The sequence below is a fragment of the Camponotus floridanus genome, unplaced genomic scaffold (assembly GCF_003227725.1).
Source record: "Camponotus floridanus strain SB8 unplaced genomic scaffold, Cflo_v7.5 scaffold24, whole genome shotgun sequence".
Classification (NCBI taxonomy): domain Eukaryota; kingdom Metazoa; phylum Arthropoda; class Insecta; order Hymenoptera; family Formicidae; genus Camponotus; species Camponotus floridanus.
This window is the reverse complement of record NW_020229370.1, coordinates 1347807-1368370: the sequence shown is the minus strand read 5'-3', so window position 1 is coordinate 1368370 and position 20564 is coordinate 1347807. Positions and strand designations below refer to the sequence as shown.

Genomic DNA, 20564 nt, shown 5'->3' with positions numbered 1-20564 from the left:
GATCGATTCATAAAAGCTCCAAAAATTTCATCGAAAGGCAAAAAAATTCTCAGTCAAGTCAAACTGAAAATCGTTGTTAGGATTCTACGTGAAAAAAATTAAAATTTCTAATCTTCTATCGCACATACGTAAAAAATATTAAATAATTTCTCTCGTAAAAATTGAAATTTCTAATCTTCTATCGCACATACGTAAAAAATATTCAATAATTTCTCTCGTAAAAATTGAAATTTCTAATCTTCTATCGCACATACGTAAAAAATATTCAATAATTTCTCTCGTAAAAATTGAAATTTCTAATCTTCTATCGCACATACGTAAAAAATATTAAATAATTTCTCGTAAAAATTGATACATAAGAACAATAAATTGCACATAGAGAGGATGTCTCGAAATATCTCTAGCTCTAGTTGAAGGGTCGATTCATAAAAGCTCCAAAAGTTCTATCGAAAGGCAAAAAAAATTCTCAAGTCAAACTAAAAATCGTTGTGAGGATTCTACGTGAAAAAAAATGGATCATTCGTAGCGAATTGTTCAAGGATGGCTCCCGTGCCAAAGAAGCGCGATCGCGTACTATCGCAAAAATTAATTTGCGACGTAATCGTCGGGCAACGGTTACATCAAACTGACGCATTAATTAATACGCAGCTAGAGGCGAACGGCGCGGCTCGCGCATTTACTTAACGTAATAAGGTTCCCAGCGGCTTCTTCTCTTCCGTCTACCTATGTCTCGCTCGTCTCGCACTCGCACGGGGATATAGGTATAGGTAGGGTTTATTACGGAAATGAAAAGGCTACGTTTTAGTCGTGCAACCTGATTAAATCGGGAGTTGCGCGAAACGAGGTTAGACGCGAAACGACGGGCTCTTCCCCTTTGAAGAGAGAGCGGCGGGCAAAATCTATTTTATTAATATAACGGCGCTGCTGTTTGATCTGATAATTTAGTTTCGCCGTTCTAAAGAGCATCCACCTCCCCCCCCCCTTGCTCCCTCTTCCACCGCGCCAAAGGCTGTCGAGTAACGCACCGCCGACATCTCCCACTGGGCATTTTCGGATTTCTTTCTCGAATCTCTCTTCCTTCTCCTCCCCCCTCCCTCCCCCCACCCTCATCTGCTTTCTTCACCTCCTTATCGATTTCATGCAAATAGATTCGAGCCTCTCTATCGCGAGAAGAAAATAGCGGTAAACGTTGACTGCTGCAGACAGCTTCTATTTACTGAGCTCGTATAAGGATGCTCCGATATATAGTTACTTACGAAATTGCTGGCCAAAGTCTTCAAAGAGAGGAAGAAGAGGAAACAAACGTGTTAAAGATTTCATCGGCTTATCAGAGAAAGGAATATATATATATATATATATATATATATATATATATTCCTTTCTCTGATATATATATATATATATATATATATATATATATATATATATATATAATGCATCTCTCTAAAGTAATAAATTTTTCTAAGTAGGTTTTTGGAATACTTGACTTCATCTACTATCATTGAAGAAGAGTCCAATTTTACGATGTGCGGTAACTTGTTGTCAATCGCTCCTTCAATCTCGAACAAACAAGTCCGCGCGGATGAAATTGTAATTGACATTCGGCGGATCCACCGCAGATTTATTCGAGTAAAATACGAAGAACAGTGGGTGGTGTTTGCAGAGACGCTCTCTGGACCGCAGTCGGACTGTATTTCCGTGTTTTCTCGTGTTGGGGTGAAGTTGCGTAAAGAGGAGAATTTTAATCCGTGATTTCGCGCGCGACTGATGACAAAAACCGCTTCCCATTTTAAACAAAGTCCAGCGGCGAGTACGCACACCTATCACGTTTATCGGCGAAAGCGACGCGGGTATGAAGTGCGTCTAAAAATGCGAGGGCGGGAAAGGGGGGGAGAGAGAGGGGAGGGGGTGGGGTGGGAGGGCGAGGGGTCGATGTGTAGCCGGCAAGATCATCGGCGGTCGTGGAAGAAAGGGGGAGAAGAAGAAAAAACATCGCGGGGGTGAATGAGCGAGGCGGACTGGGTACGTAATCTGCTAATGGACTGTTCTCCTCCTCTTCCCCACCCGTCTCGTTCCCACCTCCGAGCTCCCTCTCTGTTTCTCCTCGTCCAAATTCACCCTCGGCCGGTACGCATCCCCACGTCCTCTCAACCCTCTTTCCAAAGACCTCGACTCATCCCTCTGGCTCTCCCTCTCTCTCTCTCTCTTCCTCCCGTCCTCTCTCTCTCTCTCTCTCTCTCTCTCTCTCTCTCTCTCTCTCTCTTTCTCTCTTTCTCTCTCTGCCGAGTTATTGGCGACCTACGCGCACACGCCCAGTCGTTTGCTATTCTTCGTACTTTTGTTGCCTTCTTTTTTTCTACGTGTTGCTTGCAGGATTTGATCGATACATCGTGAATCGGTTAGTGCACAGGGTGTTGGAAAATTACGCGTACAAACTTGGAAATTGTATCGGAGAGTTTAAAATGAGAAAGAGGAAAAGAGACGTTTCTTTTCTCACGAGACACGGAAAAATTTGAGTCAAGCGATCGCGAGGGGAATAAAAAAAAAACGATTCTTTGCAAATTAATTTCCTTACATTTTACTCAACTTTAAGTGAACTTTGTCTCTACTTGTAGAATTTTAATTTGAAGCTTACTGGAAAGGCGCAATAAATGATAATCTCCTAAATGATAATCCAAGATTTAAGAAAAGAACTTTTCCAAATTTAACAAAAGAAGCTGCAGTTAAAAGGAACGCTCGATAATTCTTAGATCTTCCGTGGCTATCAGTCGAAATTATATAATTTAACTGCTCTGTGGCAAGTTTGATTTAATCTTTAGACAGAGCAGGAGATTACACTCATCTTCGGTAAAAGTTTTTTGCTTCAACACGAAGAAAAAAAAAAACGCGAGGAGAAATCCACCATCTTTCGCAAAAATACATACATTCAATTAACAAACGCAGGTTTCGTGCGCGCGGGGTTCCTGTTTAATTAACTTCTTTTCATATTGAAATTTAGATATGCAAATAGCCGACTAAATATTAAATCCGCGAATGGCAGGTAGTATCGTTCGCGCGCATAAATAATGAGTTAAATTATTACCGGCAATGAACGCCCGTCGAATTAATTATGATGACATTGTATTTTATCTTGTAAATGTTACACGCGTGTAAGCTATAAGTCCTTCTCATTTTCCAATTGCTATTAATTATCGGATCGACTGCATAATGTATAATGTACGCACCGTTTTATTTTGAAAGCACATGGCTATGCGATTTTAAAACAATAATGAAGGTTAAAAAGTGCACGCTTTTTCTACAGCGTGTTTCTATTAATATACGAGGCGAACAATATTTCCTTTCTTTTTCTGCAGATTTTATCAGCTAATGCAGTTATTAAACAAGCTCTTTCTTTTTTTTTTTTAGAAAGGAATTGTACGCATGTATTTTAAAAATGATGCATAAATTCAGTTTCTCTCGAACCTTGCTAAAACAAATATAACTACATTCCGTATTCTGTTTTATCTTCGTATTTCAAAATTGGACTTGGACTATGACAAAAAATGGGGGATTCATCACATAATTTTGCCATGTTTCGCACTTTTTATCTGTATTGCGTAATTTCATTAATGTCAATTTGTGACAATGTTGGGTATTTATTATATATTTAATCTGTTTTTCGACGGGACATTCGCCTGAAATTTAACTGTTTGGATCGCGTTGCGTCATAAATTTAAAGTAAACGTTCGCGTTTGGCGATTCACCATCAAATTAGACAGCAGATGCACTTAAAGTAGTCAGCTGGCACAGCCGGGTGTCGGTCAGTGATTCATTTCCGAAGCCTTCCGCACAGGCCTCGTAATCATTTTTAAAAAGCGCGTCTTTTAATCCAATTTTCAACAGTGTCGATGCTTGCAATATCGACACATTACAGAAATTAAATAAATTAACGTCCCTTAGGGAAGACACTTTGTCATCGTTTTATAATCATAGGATACGAGTCGTAATTTTGTAGGAAAAGTTGCAAGTAAAAAAATAAGATAAAACAATGAACGACAAAGTGATGACCGAGGGAAAATTTTGTTAACTTTCGCGCGCAATTGAGATTGTGCATCGAGCTTCTAGCTTCGAAAGCTGGAGGAGAGGGATCTTCGACAGTAATAGTGCTGTCAACGACAGCGATGACAAGAGCGGCAATAGTAATGGGAACCGCGGGATTGAAGCCGAGTATTTGATCAGGCGGGACAGGGGCGCAAGTAGAAATAGGCACGGAACGGCTGTTCTTGTTCCCATTCTGCTAAGTGGCAAGCTTCACCGTTGTCTATTATCCCTCCGCGTACTCGTCCTCTCCCCCTCCGCATCCCCCCCTCCCCGCATAGGGCTAGCTTTAAACGACGCCAGAAGAAATCCGGTGTTGACTTTGACATTTACGAAATACATTGCACGGAAGTGTAACGCTCTACACTCGATAGAAAAGTGTTTGGAGGAAAATAAATTAATATAAGCGCTTATAAATATAAAAATAAATCTGATTTTTCTATAGCAAAAGCGCGTTCGTGTATTTATAATATTTTCATCGCAGTTGAATGACTTTTCCATTAAACATTTCTCGTAATCTTTATTGAATTTATCGGAAATGACGCGAAAAAAAGCATCTATATATTATTATAAAAATCTTGTAAATCCTGAATTTTTTTTACTTTTAATCTTTATTTATATTAATAAAGTCATATTAATTAATTTTGTTATGGTATAGATCTTTCTTTTCTCACTTCAATAATTTCTCATATATTTTTTCCAGCATGTACAAATAAATAGATAATTCCTGAATCGACGAAGCATGCGTGTGACGTTTATTTTGAAGATATTTTGCTTCCGTACTTCTCGTCTCTCCAAATTCTTTTTGCATAAGAGCAGCATATATATCTTCATGTAAATATACTAGATGCGACCGCGAGCTGCCATTTTGTACTCGTACGTATCTCTTCCTCGGAAATATTGGATTTCCGTAGGTAAACATAAATTATTTTTAGAAATTCTACTCCGCGTATAAACACGCGCAAACGGCGTACTTCGCCGAAGCGCAGCACGAATACATTTCCACTGGCGTGTTCATAACATATTGAATATCGGTAAATGGTCTCCAGTCAACAGAGCTAAAATCGGTTATTAAAAAATTCAGGTTTACAGGAAACCGATGCAGGGATTTCGTGCTGCCGCTAATAATGGATGCCGACGCGACATTTTTAGTAATTTCAAACAGTTATAAAATTTCTATTTTTTTTTTCCCAAAAATCAAATACGAATATACATCAATATATCGTTTTAAAAATAATGTTCGCTAATATCAAAGTTGATCCTATAAATAAGTGCAATGATAAAAGTCAAATATTTGTCTCTTGCCAGCGATAATGTAACAACTTATTTCATCTCTCTTCTTCATTGTATTTTTTATCTCTATTACATTTTACTGATTTTATTTCATCTATATTTTCTCTTTATTTTTTGTCTCTCTCATTTATTTTTGGAATAATTTTCACGGTAGTTTTGCGCTTCAATTACACAACGATCTATAAAATATATAGAGCACCAAATTATTTTAATTTTCGCGAAATTCTCGTTTTTGCTCCTTTTTTTTATTTTACTCACTTGTTCGCGCATCGTTGAAATTTACGATACGTTCGACACTATCGCTATGCTCGGTCAAGTCGCATAGAATTTAGCACCCTTCGTCCTGCGCTCACCCCCTGCACTAGGACTCTGGCTTTACGTACAGAGTACCGTAATGCGCTTCGTCCCCCGCGCTACCGAAATCCCGGCGTGAATGCATTACGCATCAACGAATCCGGAGTAGCAATATCCTGTGAGTTGCTGGATGTCAGAGCTCGAGGATTATAATACATTACCAATTCGACGAAGACCATTTGACCTTGTTTCAGACTTTATTTCGCGTGTCGGCGTCCCTTTATTCGCTTTTAATACAAACTCGTTGAGCTTCTCTTTCAAACGTTGCGCTTTTTAGCATTGTTGCTGTAGGTGATACGATGATGCAGAAAAGAATTACTTATTTTTATTCCTATAGAAACCTTGCTATCGTTATTATAATATATCGGGGAATATAATACGTTGTTGGTTTAAATTTTATTTCCATATTTCCAGTCGCTGTATCGCATTTATTATTTTTTTTCTTTTTTTTTCATCGATGGATAAAATATATATTTTTTTCTCTATACGATCAATGATAGAGATTCGAAATACCGTACCAAGCTTGGCGACCGAGTGGCTCGCTCTTCCCTTTTTTCCGATTCAATGATACGCGACTGTCATTTACACACTTCTGCCATTTCGTTGCGCAAACATGCCTATTGTCGAAATAGCGAAATGGCACTTCTGCCAGGCGCGTTTGTTCGAAGAGGAATACGAGCACATTCTTGCATCGAGCTGAATTTTGTTATTCTTGCGATGGACGTGTTACTCTTCTGGACCATTTTCAAATACAGTTTAATTTAGAGATACATATGTGTGAGATATAGAAAATTAAATTCAATTTATATATAAATATTCATGGAAGTTATGTTAATTTATATAATGATTCAATTTTTATAGGACCGATTATTATTGTGTTATATCGGTTTTTTATCAATTTAGACTAAGTATTTATTCTTTTTTGGTACGCAAACTTTTTCCTAGTATTGTACAAAGTATCTACGTGTTTCCAACCATGCATATGCCGCAAATTACATTTTTGATTGATTTACAACATTAATTCTCGAGTGTTACTCGCGGATGACTCGCGTGCGGCCGCGAAAAATATGTTGCGGCGATTTTCAGCCAGATACGTTTCGATTAACAGAAAAATTGTTTCCGTTTATTTTTATTCTGCCTCGTTTGTCAGAGTCATCGTATTTTTTATCACCCATGCATTTCGCGCGTACTAATATCACTCTCTAAATACGTGTGTAGCACTTTGGGGCACAAATGTTTTCCATATCGCCGAAAATATTTTTAATACAATCTCGGATAGAAAGCTTGCGATCGTTACATTTTTTAAATTGTCTCCCTGTAAAATTATCTCTCTTGTGTACTATACAATTATTTATATTGCAGAAATGTACGCGTTTTTTTTTTTTTTTTTTTAATCATCATTTGACATCAAAATTGTTCAGAATTTGACGAATTGCCACAAACCGGATAGACGGGGGTATTTCCGCGCTCGCGTAATCCTGACACGACACACAAATTACGAGCCCATCCATCCATCCATCCATTCATCCATCCATCCGATTACCCTCCTCGTAGGTATCTTTTCCCGCCCACGTAAGTGCAACTCCCACTCGCGTGCGATGCAGCGCGGAAATCGCGTAAGCCACCGTCAGATCGTCGCAAGAGGATGGGGCAGGGGTGCGGGAAAGAGGGAACAGAAGCGTAAAGATATGCACCCTCGCGAGCTCGCTATGAAATAATCATATGGTTAGCTAATGGCGGCCTCCGGGGGTAGCTGCAGAGTAGTCCTCTCCCTATCTTCCGCCGCGGAACGTGGCCGGGGGGAGGGGAGGGGGGGATGAGGGGATAATAAATAAATTCGATATATTTGTGCCTCGAAGCCCCCCCGCAAACATTCAATGATAGATCGCAATCTCGGGTTTGGCGGGCGCCGCCCTCCCCCCATTCCCCTCCCCTCGCCCCTCTCCTGCTTCCCGAGGCGAAACGTGCGTGAAGATCGGGACATGGGATCTTTCTTGGTTGGCGAATCGCCTCGACATTCTCGTCGCGTACGAAAGACGCGTCGGTGAATAACAGATTAAGGAATATTCCGAGATAACTCTCTAAATTGCCCTCTGCTAACTGCATCGCTAATTGAAGAACTAATCAACGGTATTTTTAAAATAATACTATACTTTATACTAATCGTAGGAATATAATTATAAATGAGATATTCTTGATATTAATGTTTATGACATGATAATCAAATATGTTCTTAAAGTTTGAAGAAATTGTTTAAAGTCTTATATTAATTTGGAAATATATATTTGTATTCTTTTGTGTGGAATAATATTTGCGTATTATTGTTTTCGTAAACTTTTATGGTTTTTTTTTCTTTTTGTTGGATATTAAAAACTTTGATGAAATCTTTGAAACATTTGATTAATTTCCTGAGTAACTGCAACTATGCTCGCATCATAAATTGTGCGTATAGAGTGAAAGCAAGCTTTCAAAGTTCTAATATTTACCTAAGCGTTAACAAATTTTCTCGATATAATTTCCCAAATCGCGCGTAACACGATTTGAAACAGATAATAAAATCATATATTTTAGTTACAATCTTACAGGGAGTAAATTTCAACGAAGATTAAAATTCAACTACACACAGAAAAAAGGACATTCTTGTTTTGAAAATTTTTAACATGGAATCTCGAAATGAGATTATATCGCGTTAATTAAAGAAAAATATAATTGCTTACTTGAATAAAACCATTTTATATAGTTCAATCAAGAAAAATATATTCTTATGATTTAAGATTTAATTTTCTTGAATGGAAAAGAAACAATGTTGGATAGAAAATAACATTTTTAAATCCAAGATTATAATTTTCTTAAAGTAGAATTAAATAATTATATATTCTTGAGATGACAATTGCAATATTAAAATAAGACTATAACATTGTTGAAATTTAAAATTATTAAATTCTTCTAAGAAGATTATAAATTGTTGCGTATATACGAAACAATGTACGCGTTATTTAATATTTTTTTTCTGTGCAGAGATGTATTTAATATTGAGATTCGGGAAACGACGATGATCCTCCTCGATATTTTCGCTGCGAGAGATATTATCGTCAAATTGGCTCGTCTGCGGTTTACGAGACACCCCCTCGTCTCAGCTAAATCGACTGACGTACCGCCTCAATTACATGATTATGAAAGTATGATTCAATGTTTCGGGTCGCGCGGAAGAGTGAGTAGAATCACCCGGATCGGAAGGACTTATTCCACCGGGTTAAGAGATTAAGCGATACTACTATTCACGACGCGCGGTGACTTTCACGCATGTAATCCCACGTGGAGAGTGAAACGGAAGAGAGGAGAGGGTGCGAGATAGTGAGAGAGAAAAAAAGAGAGGGGGAGGAGAGGAAGAGAAGAGATGACTACTCGCCCATCCGAAATTATTGTATTCGAAGACGCGGTCCCCCTCGTCCCAACTCCCAACTGTCGCCCTGTCGTTGCTGCAGGTTAAGGGGCAGAGGGTGAGTCGGGACAGAAGGGAGAGGGGGAGAGGAGGGGGTTGTCGTGTAATCACGCGCAGAGGCGAGCACGCGATCATGTCGAGCGATTCTAATCCGCGCGACGCGATCATTTCGCTGCATTTTATTAGCGAATTTGTTCGACCCCAGGGCAAACGTATATCGGCGGTTCGTGTTCGCCCATTGTATCTCTCGCTTCGAGAGGAGCTTACGGAGGTCTTAGGTATCTCGCCCGTCGCGTTTATCGACGACGAGAGAACTCTCGCGCGGTGGAAATCGCGCCAAGATTCCGAGCCAAAAGCGTGAAATTTCAGGGGGTTGTAAATATTTACTCCTTCCGGGATCTCGCACTTTTCAACTTGCTTTACTATTTTCGATGGAAACGCGAACATATCGGCATCGACGCGAATTTCAATTTTCAACTTTCTGAAAGTGTCGCGATTGCAACCCCTTCGCGCTCAATCGGGAAACGCTGGTTAACGTAATGTTTCTCGGTGAACCGATAGAAAAAAAGAGAAAGAGACAAAGAGAGAGAGAGAGAAAAAGAATGCGGGATTAGCTTGCAGTTATGATTAGACGTGACAGTTGGCCTTCCACGGCATCGAAGGGCAGCGCTTTCTCTCTCTCTCCCTCTCTCTTTTCCTTTTTTCCTGTCGTGTATATTATATATTCCAATACTCATTGACGCGAGCGCTCCGTCTGTGTGCGTTTCTGCCGAAGAGGGTCGAAGGGGGCGGCGATAATACGCGCTGACAGGCGCGCACCCCCTCGGGCTTGCGCGGCCGCGAAAGGGGATGTTGCCTGCGAGAAAGGAAAACATATACATACAACCCGATAGAATGAGCATCGCGTGCGCCGACGCTTGCTACTCTCCCAATCCCCCTTCCCCCCGCGGCCCCCGCGGCCCCCCTCGACTCCCTTTTACACCCTTCGTGCTCTTCTCGCGTTCTGGCCGCACCTCCCTTTTCTCTCTCTCTCTCTCTCTCCCTCTCTCTCTTTCTCTCTCTCTCTTCTCTTTCTTTCTCTCGACGCGCACGGAATTACACACCGATGTTATAATCCTCTCGTGTTACGCCATCGCACATGCTGTCCTGTAAGCAATACATTGTTTTTTTTTATCCGGTTCCCTCCCCAGCATCCATATGCACGGCACTTTGCTGCCGTATGATCGCTCGGTGATCGACGAGCGGCGATTGTCAAGAGAGTAGGTACCGTCGAAGCGGGATCCTTAGTCGATTCGGGGGTCGACGGCCCGTTGGTGCCGCGTCTGAATATCCAATTGCTCGTTTCTTTTCAATTAGAAACAGGCGTTCCTGCGTTTTTACGCGTCAAAGATACGAACGTTCTATCTGCACGAGATCTATATTATTTATTAATTCTGAATCCGTTTTTATTTTCAGATATCAAAGTTATATAATTTTCACGTATCATTTACGATTTATTTAAAATTTTACATTCTTTTTGAATTTTTAAATTTATTTTTTCAACTTTTTACATTTATTAAAATTTTTTTAAATTGATTTTCTAAAATAATGATACATAATTCCCTCTAATCCCTAATGAGATCAGAGTTTTTAACAGAAATTTTGATGGGATGAATTTTTTCGGCGTCCTTATCCTCGACATACATATTTCAAAAATATCAAAAAAGAAAACCATCTCTTCTCTCTCGAACTATGCGAGTAATGCGCGTCGATTCTTTCGTGTGCTTCAGATATCTGGTAGCCGGTGGCTTAGTGGATCGCGTGTCACGTCACAGCCGGGCCCTGATCGAGACAGATTTTTTCCTGGATCAGGAGCACGAGTCGCCGTTGCTGGTATCGTCTTACGATCTCATCGCGCGTATCTGCGGCCATCTGAGGCGGTCCGCCGATCAAGATAGTGTCAACGGCGAGGGAGGCGGGGGCGGAGGCGGCAGCAATGTCGAGCAAACAAGCAACGAGTCGCACTTGCTGTCGACTTTATCGGCGACCGAGGCCTCGGGCGCGATCGGCGCCCTTTACGCGGCGGTCGCCTTCACGCCGCAGAATCAGAAGGGTGGTGCCTCGCCGACGCCCAATCACACATTCACGACCTCCGTAAGGACGCTGGCCAGCCGCAGTCTCAAGCTCCTCAAGTCGATCGCGGAACTCGATCTCCGGAAACTACAGGTATTGCCTTCGCATCTCGCGCGACTCTTCTTTATGAATTAATGAGGTCGAAAAAAGATGTTGAAACCGAGCATTTCGAATATCAATCTATTTAATTGAATTGAAAAATTTTGCTTCTATTTTAACTCTATTTTTTCACTCACTTTTTATAGATTCTGGAGAATTTTGATAGGTTCCATTTATATGGAAATTGTATTGCTTTTATTTTGTAAATAGACATTAATAAATAGCTGTCCATTTAGATTTATAATAATAGAAGAGCTTTTTGAGTAAAATTTAAAAAATAAAATAAAATAAATTAACTTAATTAATTAAATTAAATAGTTTCAAAACAGAATAATCTTTAATTGTTTTTAAAATAAATCAAAGTAAATAAACATTCCGTGAGTTAAAAACATTGAGATTGAAAGTAGAAGAGAAATTTTACGACTTGATACATCTACTATTTATACATATACTATTTATACATATTGAGTATATCTCATTTTCAATAATATTGTTTTAAATTAAAATTTAGAAAAACTTTTAAATTCATACAGAAGAGAACTAAATGCATAAATTATGAATTTTTAATGAATAAATTAAGCGATTCAAGTTTTTAATTGTTAATTTTTAACTGCTGAGAATTAGACTTATTATTACTAATTTTTATCGCATCTCTTCTAATATTACCGAATAAATTAGCGGTTATTAATTTTCGACGTTTCTTTGACGGATCTCACACATTTTACATTTGGATATCAATCGTTTTAATAAAGGCATAATCTGCGATTAAAATTCTGATATAAACGTTATAATTCGATGCGGTCTATATTAATATAAATAATAATTACTGCGATTATCTTAAATAGATATTGCAATTTTGAGTGCGCGTTATTATAATTCAATCGATTCTTTCGATTTGTATTATCTCTCTGATTTTCATGATCTTTCTGATTTTGTAATCTTCGTCGATTACACAGAATACAGCCGTATTATTCCGCTCTAATTTCGGTGTGTACCTTTCCTAGGCGTCTCTCACGCTAAATACGGCGCAAGTTTAATTTCGAAGTTTCTCTCACCCGTGACGAGAAATCCAGGGTATAAATCTGGCCGACGCCAGCCAGCCATGTTTTAAGCATTTAATTACGCGATGAAAATTACCTCGTTCTACTTTAAAATACTTCTTGAAACAATTTTAATCATCGATGTTTAATCTCGGACTATTTAAGGAGAGCTTACATATATATATATATATATATATATATATATATATATATACAGGGTGTCCTAGACCATCCGTACACCCCTTTTCTTTCAAAAACTAAACATTTTAGAGAAAAACGTTTTGGACAAAAATTGTATGGTTTTGAGGGGAACATAAGATGGTGTCATTAGTTTGATCTTGGATGGCATCGTTAAGGTCAGATCAAGGACACCTTTAATTTCTTAAATGGAACCACCTATTTTTTATTGCATATTCTTGTAGCTTATGTATATCGAGAGCTTTCCAAAACACTATAATAAAGTATTTTTTCATCGAGTACTTTTCGAGTTATGAGGCTTGCAATAATTTTTTAATTTTACATAAATCGTAAAATATCTTGTAAAATATTCATTTTTCGATTATCTTACCTTAATACTTTTATGTACAAAATAATGAGAGGAATCAATTAGTGTAAAGAAAACACATAATTGTTTCGAAGAAAAAATATGTAATTTGCAATTAACAATTACATATTGTTTCTTAAAAAACAACTGTGTGTTTTCTTTACACCAATTGATTCCTCTCATTATTTTGTACATAAAAGTATTAAGGTAAGATAATCAAAAAATGAATATTTTACAAGATATTTTATGGTTTATGTAAAATTGAACAATTATTTCAACCCTCATAACTCGGAAAGTACTTGATGAAAAAATACTTTATTATAGTGTTTTGGAAAGCTCTCGACATAAGCTATAAGAATATGCAATAAAAAATAGGTAGTTCCATTTAACATCATCTTATGTTCCCCTCAAAACCACACAGTTTTTGTCGAAAACGTTTTTCTTTAAAATTAGTTTTTGAAAGAAAAGGAGTGTACAGGTGGTCTAGGACACCCTGTATATATATACATATACATATGTAGGAGGTGGCTGTAGGATTCATTATTCTTTAATTTGCCACGCTCCACGATTTGTCAGGATCTTTCCCCTCCCCTCCTCCCTAAGGCATCGGCTCTCCAAATGACAACGATGCCGCTTGTTGCCGTCAACAATGCGGCTTATCGTCGGAGGGCATCGAGCGGATGATGGAGATATCGTGTATCGCTAAGGGATGAGGGGGGGTTATTCGCCTGCCTGTCAAGACGCAAAGGGCCTCCCGTGAAGTTCTCTCGCAGCGAGCTAACCGCGAATTGAATCGGAACGGAGTCTCGCGCCCCTTCTCGTCCGAACGAAACCATAAAGGCTCTCTATTCTGTGCCCCGCGGGAGGGCACCCTCCCCTCGGGTCCCGCGGGAGCGTCCGTCGATTATCCCGCGCGGTCCAGATGAGCCCCGACTAGGTTCGCCAAAAACCAAACGCCTATTATCCATTCTCTTTGCTCCGGCTCCTCTCCCGATGCGGTTTCGATGCCGTCGACAAAGTTCCGCGATCGAGCTCTCTCGCCGTCTTAGATTTCAACGCGCTTAAACGATCGCCTTAAAGGGGGAATCGCTAATTTAGGATGAACGGCGGAATTATAGAGATATACTATTAAGTACGTTACACTGAAAAAATTGTATTCTCAACTTAAGAATATGCCACTTATCTTTAGAATATACACTAAAATAGGCGCCAAGAGGAGATCCTCTTGGCGCCTATTTTAGTATATATTCTAAAAATAAGTGGCATATTCTTAAGTTGAGAATACAATTTTTTTCAGTGTATGTTCACGTCGGATTCACGCGTAAGCCGATAAAAGCTGTAATATTGTTAAGAAGGATCTATTTTATTTTTAAAAAATTCACGATGCGCACCTGACTCTTGTTGCAGAGCTTCCTGGGCGCCGAAGTTACGAGTCTGCAATGGCGATTGATAGCGAGCCATCTGATAACCCGACTGTCTCGCGATTCTTTGTCGGACAAATTGGAAATGGGATCTATGCCGGATACAAGCGGCATTCACATTCTCTCGGAGCTATTTGTGGTACTTGGCTACTTCGCCCTCAACAATCCAGACAATCAGGTACGCACTATTCACATATCACAATCGATCATTTCGAAAAGAGGACTGGACGAGAGAGAAAATATCTTTAATATTTGGGGGAATTTGCTATTGAATTAAAATTAATTTTTTTTTTGAATTTATAAACTAAAAATATCGCTTCGAAATATCCCTATTTTATAGTTAGAAAAGAATTATTTTGGATATCCCCAAAAAAAAATTAGAAAAGAACTGCATGTTCTTCTTGACATCTAATGACATCATTAATTTTGATTTTTTTATGTAAATTATAATTTTAATTTAATTTTTTATATTTTAATAATTAATTTTTTTATATAAATTAATGCCTTCATTTTTTAATTTATTTTTAAAATATTAAATATATTTAAATTTTATTATCTTTTTCGTACGTGTCATTAAATGTAAAAGAAGCGTAACTTGTCGAAAGTATTTTTCATTTTTGACGTTATATAGCATATAACTTTAATCGCCTTAAGTTCTTCGAGTTGCGGCGGATTTCCTCGACTGTAATACCTCGAATTACCCGGTACGTTCGCGTAAAATGAACGCGCTGGATGGCATTACCTACCCGAACAACAAGGAGGAAGGAGCTGTTAGACACAACACACTCAGCAGACCTCCTATCAATATGCGGCCGAACGCCGTTAAGATATATTTACGGCGTTTCGTTCCATACATACGTCTCGTGACGCGTGCACGTGCAGTGCCGGCTCATCAGTTCGCGATGCATCGCGTGAAAACTCCCAATAAATAATCGTAATGCGATTTGGAAAATGAGAGCATCGTCGAACATGAAATTGGACATATTTAAAAAGAAACAAAATAATTATAAACTAAAAACAAGCGATTTTTTTCAAAATAATACCAAAAATTTGTGTTAAGAAATAATATAATAATAGTATAATAAATCAAATAAATTAAGAAATATACGATGAATCATTATTAAATAAATCATTATATAATATATAATAAATCATTTTAAATAAAGCTTCTTCAAGTTTTTAAGTACGAAGTTATTGTTTATATCTAACTAATCTAATTTAATTTTGATTAATATTGTAATTAATATTGCTAATTAATTTCAATTAAATGAAAAGTATTCAATATAAAAGTTTACTGATTTTTGAAATATTAACATTTGGAAGTTAACACCACGAAAATTAATTAATTTAAAAAAATCACGCTCTTTTAATAATATAACGTTTTTCAATTTAAAGATATTTTTCGCGAAGAATTAAAAAATTAATGAAAATATCGCGATTCAAGACCCATCGTCTAAAAGCGGTCCTGCATCCACGTCGATCCCGCGAATGCGTGAATCGGGATGTAAGTGCTGAGTGCATCGCCGATGTCGCGCATTCGTCTTTCAGCGCTTTTTTAAGGGGCGCTCGCAGGAACGAGAAGAGTCGACCGACCCTCCGAGAGTAGCTGACTCGGGGAAAATCGTCTTCCGCGAGAATAGAGAAAGAGAAGAGAAAGAAAGGGAAAGAGGGAGAAACGAGACGCTTTTAAAGCTCTCTACGAGCATCTGCGGTTATCGCGCTTGACGCGACGTGTGTGTATCCACCTTCTCCGTTCGCGATCATAAACACGTCTCTATCCTCGTTTTTTGTCGACGCCCGTAACCGAATTCGAGAAATGGATTTTTTTTCTTGCGGTGGCGCCGTGGCGTTTTACCACTTTCCGCTCTTATTTTAGGTCCGGAATATTAACCGACTCCTTTTGAAATGACGTGCGCGAACTATCGCACGTATTCTTGCTAATCAATTTTTTCATTATTAAAAAAATTTAATTTTAAGCTACGATAACAAGCCCGAAAACATTTAATTTTAAGCTACGATAACAAGCCCGAAAACATTTAATTTTAAGCTACGCTAACAAAGGGTAAATCGACGTTTAACATGAACAAGATACGGGTTTGACGTCGAACAAGAAAGGTGTACATAAAATGTGGGCATTTCCTGCAAGAATTTTCTGCAGGTGCACAGGAATACAACGTCCTGTTCGCAGAGACACTTGTCATAGACGCAGACGTCCGGTGACGTCTTTTATAGACTTTCTCTCTTTTTCCCTCTCTCGTTTCCGTAACACCTGGGTCATTTAGGTTCTCACGCTCTTTAAGAAAATTACTCTGTCGCTTTAATTAATCGTTCTTGTCACCGCACGTCACGATCGAGAGACTACGAAGGTTCGATATGCGGGTAATTTGTAATATTAAGAGAATCTTCATCCGGTTTTCTCATTTGGAAAGGACAAGCGATTTTGCGAATAGATAATTGCAAAAAAACTACAATCTCTAAAAATTTATGCTGTGAAGTATAATATTTTATAATAATGAAAGCTTAAGATAATATTTAATAAAAAATTAAAAAACAGATTCCTCGGTAATTTTTCTGGTTGATCATTTCTAGTCGTTCTCTTCGATATTTTCTTATCGTTACAGAATTATTAGGAAAGAGAAGAATTAAAGAATAAAGAAAAAAACATCACGTGTCAAGAATAAATAACTAATTAATATAACGTAAAGCTCTGTACAAACAAATGAGAATAAGCTAATAATAAATAACTATCTCGGGAAAATGAAATTTCTGTTTCAGTTGGTTCTTCAATCAGCTGGTGCGGGTCCTAGCGTTCTTCAGCAGTTATGCACTCTGCCATTCCCTTTTTATGGAGATCCCAGATTGTTACCGTACACTTTACCAGCACTTCTAGCCGCTACACATAATAATTCCGAGGCAATGGCGATATTGTCTTGTGAGATGTCATACGAGGTAAGTGGATAATTACAAATATGCAACTTATATAGGAGAGAGAAAGAGAGAGATAATAGTATAACTATAAATTTATCTTAATAAAAATTTCATATTGAACAGATATATCAACTACAATAATTCACGAAATTAAGCAAATGCTTTGAAAATTTTTTTAGAAATTTAATTATTTTATAAATATATTTGTTTTCCTAATATATATATATACGTTAAAGAAAAATTTGTGTATTTGTCCTCTCTCTGTCTTTTTTATATTTTTCGTTAAAAACTCTCATCAAAGTTTCAGCAAACATACAGTTTTTATATTAATTATATCTGCAACTCTTTCTAAATGCAGTCAATTGAATTTTATATTTAAATTAACGAAATATATTAATTAGTTATTTGTGACAAATATACATATATCAGTTTAAATATCTATATTTTTAATATGTAATAATATTAATTTTATATCGCACGTTAAATCAATCTTTTATCCGAATTAATTTAAAATTATTTTTTAGACTTTACCTAAAAATGTTTTATGGATATTATCTTATATTAGCTACATCATATTCATAAATAACATAATTTCAACGTTAATATTTATCCGCTTTCATTATATGCTCTCTACATATTTTTGTCTCCTTTTATGGGTAATAATATTTGACGAATAATTTGCAAATTGGCTTTACAGTTGCTGGAGCAGTACAGGAATTCAGACGAAGGTAAATTAAATCCTTTAGTGCATTTGCTGAAGGATAACGCCTAGTCTGTCTCACGTTTTCCGCCCTAAAAGGTTTGACTAGCTTAATTTTATTTCTTAAAGCTCTCATTAGAGCGATTCTTGTAGTCCGCGCGAATCGGAAATTAGAATTATTGATATATTATTATATCTAAATTTACAGTTGCTTGTTTATTAAAATGAAGAAAAGAGCATAAAGAGAAAATTCAAAGAGATTGCATCAAGAATGAGTAGAGTTAATTAAATTTAAAAATTCGTAACTTTTATTATCACATAACTAGACACTACACGATCGCAATAGTAGAAACTCCCGCTAAGTAAGTTGAATACTCGTGATTCTTCAAGCTCAGGAATAAAACTCAATTTGCGGAGAAAGTTAAATTTACTCGAAAGTTTACGCGAACAAAAAAAAAATAACACGCACGTTAATTTAGACTGGTGCTTCCCAAACCATTTTGGTTCAGTCTATTTGTGGCTGCAACGTACTGATGATACACGCATGATATTTTGCTTTATAGGTTTGCAATCTATAATCGAATTTTCTACACAAAAATTTCCAGAACTTCTGGATTTTGCATAGATCATATTTTAGCGGATATGTTAAATTATTTTAACATTTTAATACATCATGTTTCATAAATTTTATGAGCAAAATTACAAAAAATTTTGTAAATCTTTGGAATTTTTTGGGAATTTATAAAGTATTCATTCAGCGTTTCTCTCGTCGGAATAAAAAAAAACAATTTTTCAAATTTAACGATGAGAAAAACAAGAAATAAATTACAATTTATATTTTGATTAATTGTTCTTTATGAGTAGCCTCGTATCTTGCTTTGTTGAACGTAATTGTGTCTGGAATAATTTATTCCTGCGCATCAGTAACGATCGAAATTACCTGTCACCTCGGCGAACGAATGATGACATTAAATGTCGTCACAACCTCGTTCCCTCCTACCTCTTCTCCGCGATGCTTTAAGGAGATGTATATCGAAATTATCGCATTATACTGAACACTTATCCATAAAGTGTCATGCTGAATAATTTATATTTTTACACACGTTCTAGTAAACAAACGAAGATTACAAATTTAAAAGGATCTGCCTTTTAAAAGAGTTTGACGCGAAAAAACGATGCGCGCGGATTATTTTTAGAGAAGTATCGTTTCGATTAACAAACTTAAAGAGATGAGATGAAGAGATTGTTAAGAAATTAATTTCACGATATTATTTTAAGAGGATATGCTATTATGGGAGGTGTAATCGCGAGAGAAACACGCGGACTATTTGTGAATCTAGTCCTTTTATAATATTAGTAGATTCTATATGCAATCATCGTATACTGCGTATCTACTATATTTTTTACTACCGTCCTCTGCTCCTCGTTTCCACACGTGCCAATCCTATCGTGCAAAAAATGTGTCTTCAAATTGAGCCTTTTTCGCATAATAATCGTTGCGTGACACGGCCCGATAAACGTAGAAAGATGCGTATGTTAATCATGTGAAGTGTGTATCGGGGAATAATAGTCTTTATCTTTGAGCAGATTTCCTCTTTCTTCTCGAGAATCACAAACCTATATTATTTAAAATTAATATCTCTTAGTATCGCGAAATTTAGAGAAATTTTGTAGTTAGGCTATATATTTTGGCGAAATTATTTAAAGAATATTATTTTATTTTAGTTCAGAATGGCGTTAATTATATTATTTATGAATGTTAATGTTAGAAGGTACGAGTTTTCGACTACAGCTGATTAATTCGTGCAATGTCCTGTCAATGCAATTGATATTTAAGTATTATACTGTTAAATAGAATAATGAAAAATGTAATAATTAGCGGGACAGTATTTTCTATCAAACTTGTATTTTTTTTTATACATTTGATTATGAAAGTAATCATGCGTGAAAGACGCGCGTGCGTTCTTTGTCGGAAGTTCCGAATTTCCGATTAAATATTTCAAGAACTTTACATAAATCGTATATTCTATTTTTGCAAAGCAAATAGAATTTATTCAACCACTTATTTCCTATATCTCTATAGGAAAGTTCGTGAAATCTAAATATATACGGTTGTGAAATAAGATAGTTCATGTTTACAACAAAATAAATTTGTCTTCTTGTAGATAGAAAATTTGATGGAAAATATTGCCTTGCTTAACGACTTTTCGAGTCGGTACAGACACATACACAAATAGCAAATATTTAATATCCAGCAAATATTTAACATTAACAATTTGAGTCGAAAAACTCGAGAATCGTAAACATCTCGCGCGTTCGACTTTAAATAAAAAAAATATATATATTAATATTAAAATATATATATGTATATTAATATATATTAAAAAAAAATATATATATATTATATATTTATATATTATATATATTATATATATTATATATATATATATATATATTAAAATATATATATACACTATATATATATATATATATATTATATATATATATATATCAAATATATATATTTTATATATATTAATATATATATATATAT

At 36.6% G+C, this 20564-nt stretch overlaps 1 protein-coding gene across 5 annotated transcripts in view; it reads left to right on the top strand.

Moving 5' to 3' along the window:
* LOC105249211 (S phase cyclin A-associated protein in the endoplasmic reticulum) overlaps positions 1 to 20319 on the top strand; it is a 39130-nt gene extending 18811 nt beyond the window's left edge. For 4 of the 5 annotated variants that reach the window (XM_011254513.3, XM_020026923.2, XM_020026924.2 and 1 more), the window contains exons 12-15: positions 10936 to 11371; positions 14369 to 14560; positions 17158 to 17331; positions 18008 to 18212. In XM_011254513.3, coding sequence (XP_011252815.1) covers positions 10936 to 11371; positions 14369 to 14560; positions 17158 to 17331; positions 18008 to 18082 — 877 coding nt within the window. In that variant the 3' untranslated portion in view covers positions 18083 to 18212. The other variant, XM_025408944.1, reaches the window with a different exon arrangement.
* Positions 20320 to 20564: the final 245 nt, after the last annotated feature.